The sequence below is a fragment of the Lolium rigidum genome, chromosome 5 (assembly GCF_022539505.1).
Source record: "Lolium rigidum isolate FL_2022 chromosome 5, APGP_CSIRO_Lrig_0.1, whole genome shotgun sequence".
NCBI lineage: Eukaryota > Viridiplantae > Streptophyta > Magnoliopsida > Poales > Poaceae > Lolium > Lolium rigidum.
Window position 1 is genome coordinate 70844546 of NC_061512.1, and position 9021 is coordinate 70853566.

At 53.7% G+C, this 9021-nt stretch overlaps 1 protein-coding gene across 1 annotated transcript; it reads left to right on the top strand.

The window, feature by feature from the left end:
* Positions 1-5269: 5269 nt before the first annotated feature.
* Positions 5270-6292, top strand: LOC124656089 (putative cyclin-dependent kinase F-2). The gene has a single exon (XM_047194895.1). It carries the CDS (start codon positions 5270-5272, stop codon positions 6290-6292), a length of 1023 nt encoding a protein of 340 aa, XP_047050851.1.
* Positions 6293-9021: the final 2729 nt, after the last annotated feature.

The window sequence follows — 9021 nt, forward strand, 5'->3', positions numbered from 1 at the left end:
TGCACAACGTCGAGACGACTACAACCTACGCAGACATCGCCACCCAGAGCAGAGCGCCATCGCCCACACACTGCCTCTGATAAACACGAACTGGTAGAAGCCAGCTGAGAAACGACGAGGGTGCAGAACAAGGAGCAAGCTTTGCCTAAGCCAGCGGAACGAAGGACCGACGCCGAGGCACCGCCACTCCGCCACACCAACTGCAGGGAACCATACAGAGTGAGCTCCAAGGCGGCGTCTTCAAGAAGAACACGACGCAAGAGCGCCGACACCGCCCGATCCGAAGACCTTAGGTTTTCACCTGGAGCATGTAGACAAGCCGGGAGCAGCCACAACGACGCCTTCAGGAAGGGGATGACGTCCATGGACGCCGCCGTCGTGGCCCAGGAGGGCAAGGGTTTCCCCTCGGCATATGCTCCCTACCAGCTACACAAGGTACTGACCGTCGCCTGAACGACGAACAGACCGCCGTCACACCGTGCAGCTCGCCAGTGCCACGCCGCCCACGCGACCATGGACACCGGCCAGCACTAGAGCCTCTGGCTCGCCCGGCAACCAGGAAGACTCCCACCATCCTGGGCCGCCGCACCGGTTCCCAAACTCCGCACGCCATCGGACTGAAGGACAAACCAAAGCACCACCACCGTGAAAGCCAACGCCCAACGGCCAGAAGGCGCTCAAGCAAACGGACCGCCACAAAGCCACCAGGACCCGTCGGGTGAGAACCATCCCTCGAACTGCGACAGAATACCATCTAGGTTCGCCAGATCTGGAGGGGAGGAGACGAATCGCATGCCAGGGCCACAGGCCCTGCCCCAACCTGAAGTCGCGGCGGCCGGAGACCCCTGTCCACCGGCCACACATCCTCAGCCACCGACCAGCGACGTGCAGCCCCCAGCTGCAGGCGAAGCCAGATCGGGAGGTGGAGGGCGATGGGCTTGCAAGGGCCTGGGCCCAGCCCTGGCCCAGGGGATCGAGGCGGGCGGAGACCCCTGTCCGCGGCCGCGCTGCTCGAACGCTGCTCGCCTCGGTGCTGTTGCACACCGCGTCGGCAAGATCTGACGGCCGCAACACCACCGCCGTCGAAGACGCCACCCTGACCACACCAGACCGCCACGAGAAAGGTGCTCGCATCCTCCCGCAGATCTTCCCGCGCGCGAGATTCGCGCCGCCCGCCGCCAGGGCTGCTCCGGGGAGCTGCCGCTGCCGTGAGCGCGCCCCGACCTTGGTGTCTCCGCGCCGCCGTCGAAAGAGCCACGCCGCCGCGCCCACCAACCAACGCGGCGCCCTCGCCGGCCGCGGGGGCCCGCGCTGCCACCTCCGCACGAGGGAGAAGAGGGGCCCCGCCGCCGCCGCCGCGCGGGCTTTGCCCGGCGACGGCCTCTGGCGGCGGCGAGGAGAGGGGAGGGGAGGGGAGGTGGACTTGGGGAGGCGCCGCCAGGGGAGGCCCTCGGTCGCGCGCGGGCGCGACGCGAGGAGCCTAGGGTTCGCTTTTTTTGTTTTTTGTTTTTTGGACACTTGTTCTACATTTAGGATAGACAGTTAGCGCCCCTCTAAAGCTCTTCCAGTTGAAGTAACCAAAAGGTAACTATGTAGCTACTGTGATATATTGTATCAGATCCAACATCAACGGAAGAAACCGTGTGTTACTATGGTGTGGCCTACTTGAGAGATGAGGAAGGCTCCAAGTCCACCATGGCAGTGGCCTGCACCTGGTTGGGCTGCTCTCTCAGTAGATGGTTCTTTTTATGAAGAAGACAGAGCAAGAACTAGTATGATTCTGCAAAAAACGTGTAGTTGACCGTTAGCCAACATCGCCTTTGACTTAGCCTTGGCTCCACACGCCAGTCTTGGCTAGATTCATTTCAGCGCAAAAAGTAATTAAAATTTTATTTTACTGATATGGTTAAAACCTAAAAGCTTCTAAGGATTGGTAAAAATGTAGAAAAATAACCACACCTCACAAAAATCATTATGACCACTTAAAATCTATCACCGAAATATTATATACTCAAATAAACTATATTATTTAATTTTTTAATGCATAGAAATTCAAAGAATTAATAAACAAAAATTGAGCAATTTTACCGTGTTCAAGTAATTTCATAAAAAGTTGAATAATTGAATGGAGTGTTTTCTAAAATGATGTGTGGTACTAGTAAAAAATTCGTTCAGTAATAACCTAAGCCCTACACGGCTACACCCCAATTTCCTTAAAAGGGAAAATAATAAAGCTAAATGTTATTAAAACTAGAAATAGTAAAAGGAGCCATATATATTTATTCTTAACATTAAAATAAAATTCGCTCGTGTTCTAAACTCATCTAGAAATAAATTCACTAAAAATAATTAGGGCTAACACCCTACATTAACCTTAAGTGAGACAATAAAGTGAAAATAAGAAATGTAATTAACCATAATGGTGAAGCATTAGACTTCAGCTCTAAAAACTTGAAATACTTAGTCAAGATAACTACCACTCACGGAATAGTAACCTTCATAATCCCTAGGGATTACTAAATGGTTAAGTAAAAGAATTAGGGTTAACTGATCTATTAACTTTAAAGTAAAATAATAACTGATGCGAAGTTCGGAACACCTAGCAAGGCCTTCAACAGCGCAAAGACTTGAACCTCCATTAGCTAGTCCTCCAATCCGGCCTTCATGATATTCTCTTTTTCTGACTTCACCATGGATCAATTGTCACTTGGTATCAACACAGAAAAGAGTTCCGCGCCGCTCCCTCCAGATCAAACGGTCAGAATAAAAGCATGGGTGCACACGACCGAATACCACCGATCCAGCAAAATCCAGGCAATAGAAGCACTGTTACACTCGCCGGCGGCGCCTTCCAGAACTCAACACTTCAACCAGATCAAGAAGGCCAAGCCTCTGGCAGGTCTTCATCTTCACCCAAGAGAAACCCTAGGACCGCCGCCTTTATTCAGGTCGGGCCCCCATGCCGGCGACCATCTGGCCATGGTTGCTGCCGGAGACACCAAGCAGATCGCGTTGTCTGGAGACACCGCACACGCCTGGGCAATGTCGCAGCCGAACGATATCCCTCCACCGCCAGCCGCCGAGAGGCGATGAGAAGGGGACCTAGGGTTTCCCCTGCAGCCAGCCCCTACCCCTCCCTCCGCCACCGGCAGGGTACACCACCGCCACGACGTCCGTCATGCCATCGCCGAGCCGATGCCAGGCGCCGCCATCGAGGCCCCGACGATAGGGCCGCGCCCTGGCCCGAGGAAGGCGCCCCACGCCCGACCCGCACACGAGAGGGAACGATGCAATCCCCGCCGCCGCCGCAGGCTAGGCCTTGCCTGACCGCGCCCTCTGGTGACGGCGAGGAAGGGAGTGGAGGAGGAGAGGAGGAGTAGGGCGGTGGCGCGGTAGGCATCCCCCGGCCGCCGCGCGGGGGCGGCACGGGAGGGACGAGGGAAGGACTTGTGATCGACACTCTTCAAACGTAAGTCCATAGCGGACCAATGCTGATCTTCCATCTCGATCTCATGACGAGAAAGCACGCTGGTCACATAATCTTGCACTCAAACTCTTAAACAAATCCTTGGCTTATTTTACTTTGTTTACGAAAACCTTTTGAAAACTACGTACCTTATGACCTGCATTCAAAAAGGAGAAAACTATTTCCAAATTATTGATTGAGGGTTACCGACTAAAGGTTGTGTAGTCTATTGGTGGACACTAGAACCGTGGTTGGGGGTGAAAAGCTACGGAGGAGGTTCCACGGTATTAACAACACCATTAGAATTAAACAACAATAGTAATCCATTCTAAGTTTAGGTGCACGTAAAGAGCTGCCACCTCTAGAGTGTATTCTCGAAAAACATGATTTAAATGGAACATAACTCTTCAAGAATCCCTAATCACGTATTCGGAGGTACTGGATTTTTTCATTTTTTTCGAAATTATTAATTGTAGTTCGAAATTTAAGTCAATCTTGTACATTCTATTAGTAATGGAGGGAAAATGATACTGGTGAAGTCGTTCGGTGGTCAGAATCTGCGTCCACTGGACTAGTGACTACTGAGTAGTGACTAGTGACTACACCGCAACAAGGAAAGGAAAATCTACTACGCACAGCTAGATAGGCCGTACTCCCGGGTACTCGAGTCCGATCGAACACAACGTACGTGTCTAACAGGCCCCTTATAACCCGTCCACCCCGTAAAATTCCGGCGACATACGGGGCAGGCGCGGTTTGGGCCGTCTAGCAGGCCCCGTATTCGGGCCGCCCCGTTTCGGCGGAATACGGCCCCCAGGAAATCGGCCCCTCCGCCCACTATTTATACTGGGCGCAGGTGCGAGTGAGGGGTTAACCCCTCACTCGCAACCCTAGCTCCGCCGTGCGCCGCCGCCGCCTCCACCCTGCTCCGGCGAGCAATTCCTCCCTCCCCCGCGCCGCATTCCACCCGCCGCCACCTATGGACTCCCGCCGCCGTAGTGCCGCCTCCCCGGCGAGCGGATCGAAGCGATCCCGCTCGCCGGACAACGTGGAGGATGCGTGGTGGATTTTTTGCAAAAGATCCGCCGCCGGCAGCCGCCGCGCGGCCTGCAAGTACGACGGCGGGGAGTTCGTGCCGGAGAAGCTCCGCGACTTCACGCGGGGCGGCCGCTGGTACCACGAGGACCCGCCGCTCAAGCCGATGAGCGGCCCGAAGTTCTCGGCGTGGCTCGCCGAGTGGGAGCGCCAACGCCGGGTGAGCGAGGCGTGGAGGGCGATGATCGGGAGCACCAGCGGCGGAGGTGCCCCGCTCGCCAGCGAGGAGGAGGAGGAAGACGAGGACCAGGACCCCGCCTTGTTGAAGGCGATTCAAGACTCCCTCAACGAAGCCGCCGAGAAGGACAAGGTGGAGGAGGAAGAAAAGGCGGCGGCCATCGCCGCCGTGAAGGAGGCGGAGGCGCGGGCGGCGCAGGCGCAGGCGGAGGCGGAGGCCGATGGGTTCATCATGGACCTCTCCGACTAGAAGTCGCGATCCGATCGCGCATTTTGTATGTATGTAGGCACGTCGATTTCTACGTATGATCGACGAACTATGAATGAAACTTTCCTGCGGTTTTAAATTTACAAATATACGGGGTGAAATACGGGTTCTGCTAGACGGAGCGGTGTCTGATCGACCAATTTTTTTTATACGGGGCGAATTTCGAGCGTTATAAGGGGCAGAAAAGTAAGGGGCTGTTAGACATGCTCTTAGTAGCTGTCTGAAGTCTGATCGATCTCAGCATTCCAACGGAAGCCCTAGCTATGGCCATCAGCAAGCGACCAGCCGCCGCCGTCGCCATGGGCGGCCAAGCCGCCAAGAAGAGGAGAGTCAAGAAGCCCGCCGTCATCAATAAGCCTGCCGCCTACGCCACCACCGCCGACTACGAAGAGGAGAAAACCTGCCTCGGCGAGGGCGCCTTCGGCGTCGTCTTCAAGGCTCGCCACCGCGCCACGGGGCAGACCGTCGCGATCAAGCACCTCTCCTCTCCGCCGCCGGAAGTCGCCTCCGACGCCCCCGATCCCAGCGAGCAGCTGCTGCGGGAGGCCCGCTTCCTGGAGGCGTGCAACGGGGACCCCAACATCGTCGGCTTCCACTGCGTCGTCCGCGACCCCGACACCGCCAAGCTGGGCCTCGTCATGGAATACATCGCGGGCCGGAGCCTCCACGACATCCTCGAGGAACAACGCAACGGCACCGCGCCGCCGTTCCCGGAGGCCACCGTGCGCGCCTTCATGCGGCAACTGCTGACGGGCGCCAAGGGGATGCAAGAACGCAGCATCGTCCACCGCGACATCAAACCGGCCAACGTCCTGGTCGCGGAAGGCGAGGAACTCCTCAAGATCTGCGATTTCGGCCTCGCCATCTCGACGTCCGACCCGCCGCCGCACGGCGAGGTCGGCACGGTGCTGTACACGGCGCCGGAGTTGCTGCTGGGGAAACCGGATACCGACTCGCTCGCCGACACGTGGTCACTCGGCTGCATCATGGCGGAGCTCGTCGACGGCGAGATCCTGCTTCTGCGGGCACAGCGTTTGTGCGATGAGGGGTTGGCCTACCTCGGGACTATCTTCTGGTTGCTCGGCACGCCCGACGACGTCACGTGGCCCGAGTTCGCGTCCCTGCCGCGCGCCGCCGAGATGCCACCGCTCAAGCCGGGACAGGGCAGCAGGCTGCGCGAGCTGTACCCGGAGTGGACCCTGTCCGAGGAAGGATTTGAGGTCATGAGCGGACTGCTCACGTGCAACCCCGAGAAGAGGTTGACGGCTGCGGAAGCGCTCACGTAAAACTGGAGCGCATCATTTGGAGGCTATAAGTAGAATGAAAATATTGTAAATATTAGAATTATTGGAAGAGGAAGTATAATGTATGCAAAATCAAATTAGACCTCTGGCTCACGTTTTTCCTCCCAGAACGACCATGATTCTCTATGTTTTCTTTTTTGAGCTCTCCCCCTTCGCGTTGGGAGATGACTCCCTCAAATCCCCTGTACTGCTACCATCGGGCCCTTCACCCGATCTGTCGATGCATTGAAGGAAATACAAATTCAGGTGGGAGCCTTTGTGCTCCTCCCGGTAAACAATAAAAAAAAAGGGTTAATTATTGGTTTGCCACTACAGCCTGCGCAACACTCAGTTTTGCCACTAGAGCAGAATGGTGCTCAGTTTTGCCACTAGTATGTGTGCAACGGCTCGTTCCGTGAGCCTGCCGTTTCATTCAAGTCAAACGTCCATGACTCGGCTGTTTCAGGTGGGACCAGGCGGAGACGCGTTTGAAAAGAGGACCGTTGCTGGCCGTTTCACGTGGGACCCACAAGGTTTGGCTTTGGGCAGATGAGAAGGGTGTTTAAAAAATGGTGAAAAATGAACAAACAAAAAAGGGTGCGGCTGGGACTCGAACCCAAGACCGCTTTGTTTGGTAGCATGAAGAATTGCTCGGTAACCAGTGGGGCAGATGGAAAGATATTGAAAACCGAAAGGAAGAAATCTAACTATAGTTAGTTCTAGTTCGTGACTTGGTTTATGGTGTAAGGACGTATATGTTTGTTCTTTGTGTTTATGCACGCTGCTTAACCCAAAAAAGGGTGCGTCTTTGTTATTTGAAGCATTACGTGTTTGTGGTTTAGGTTGGAAAAATAATCAAACAAAAAAGGGTGCATCTTTATATTCTTGCGGGGAAAAATGGTGCATTTATCTGATTTCAAGCATTGCGTTTTTGTGATTTTTTGTTTCATACTATGGGTACCCTACTTATAATACATCAAAGTTCATACTTGGATCCATGTTTGTGATTTCATGATTCATACACCCTTGATATATTACATCGAAATCATAGAAAACTAAGATATATGAGATGCAAATATTGGTAGCCAGATCATCACGCAAAATAACTTAGATAAATTCGATACATAAGATGCTTAGTTCCACCATTACACGGAAATAACTTAGATAGATAGATAAGTTGAGTGACACACGACTTGACACGACTCAACACGGAACCACATAGAAAATGAAAACGTAAAGCTAAAAAAAACTTGACGAGGTTGACGAGAACACATCTTGGCCGCACCACCTGCCGCAGCACCTGCGCCGCACCACCTTCTTCACCGGCGTCTTCACTTGTAGTACGGGAGGCAGTGCATAGGTTTCCCGGAGAAGAAGATGGCGTCGCAATCGGTGAAGACGTTGTAGGTGGTGAAGAAGATTGACTCGCAGCCGCACCCGGAAGACCTCACCGAGGAGGGCGTACGCGTCAAATCGGTTGGCGAAGGTGACCGTGAGCAGCTTGAGGGCGACGCCTTCACGAGACTCGTTGACGTAGTACATGACGGGCGAGCCCGGTGGGAGGTGGGAGAAGCCCTCGTCGAGGAAGTCTCGAGTGAGCTCGACCTCGGTCCTCCACCTCGACTTTGCCCACACACGGAGCGTCTTCTCGACGAGGACGTCCGCCGGATAGAGTAGCTCCGTCCTGGTGCGCGGACGGCGGAAGGTCGGTCCCGTGTACTGCATCTTCGGAGAGGCAGAGAGGCTCGCTTGGGTGCGTGGTGCTTTGGAGAGGGAGAGGAAGAGAGGCTCGCTCGGTTGGTGTGTGGGAGAGGAAGAGAGGCCCCTTATAAAGAGGTTGGCTCATAATTGGGTGGTTCCTAATGAATTAACGCGTGGCTAGCCGTCTTCCAAAAATAATTAAGCGTATTGACGATGGCAAAGCCGATGCCGCTGCATCGGCCGCGAGAGCTGAGACGATGGCAACGCTGAGACGCTGCGTCGATGCATTAAAAGGCGTCGGTGAGTGAGGTACGTGGAAAGGGCCGTTGGCGTGGCGCCTGCATGGCGCATGCATGGCGCATGCATCGCAGGCCTAGACACGCGGGACGGCCCAACGGACATTTCAGTGTTCTTATAGCCCACCGTATGCGTGGAGAAAGGAACCAATGAGGTTGAAGAACGAGGGTGTCCATGGATCGGCCCCGAAACCTTCTAGAAGGCTAGATCGGACGGCTGGCGTTACCGCAGTGAACGGTCCACAATGCAAAACAGAGCAACCCACGGATCGGTCCGGTTTCCTTCTAGAAGAATAGGGTTAGCTGGTCAAAATTAGGCTTTGACCAAACTTGAAATGAGCATAAAAAATTCAAAAAAAATCGAAAAAATGGAAAACCTTCTCACATAGACTTCTTATGTCATATAGTACCGATTCTAGTTGATAAACATGGTCTACATGCTGTTCAACAAAAAAACCATGTGTCTAATGTGATATCTCAAACACTCGGGGTACAAGTTCGAGGGTGAAGACAAGAGGTTTAGGGTTTGGAACATGAAAAGTTTCAAAAACCTCACCAAAGCTTCATTTTGGAGTGAATAACAAGGATCCATGCTTAGTTTTACAATTCCATGTTTAAAACTTGATAAAATGATGGTCAAAGTTAGGTTTGACTAAATTTGATATGAGCATAAAAAATTCAAAAAAAATCAAAAAAATGGAAATCCTTCTCACATAGTCTTGTTATGTCATATAC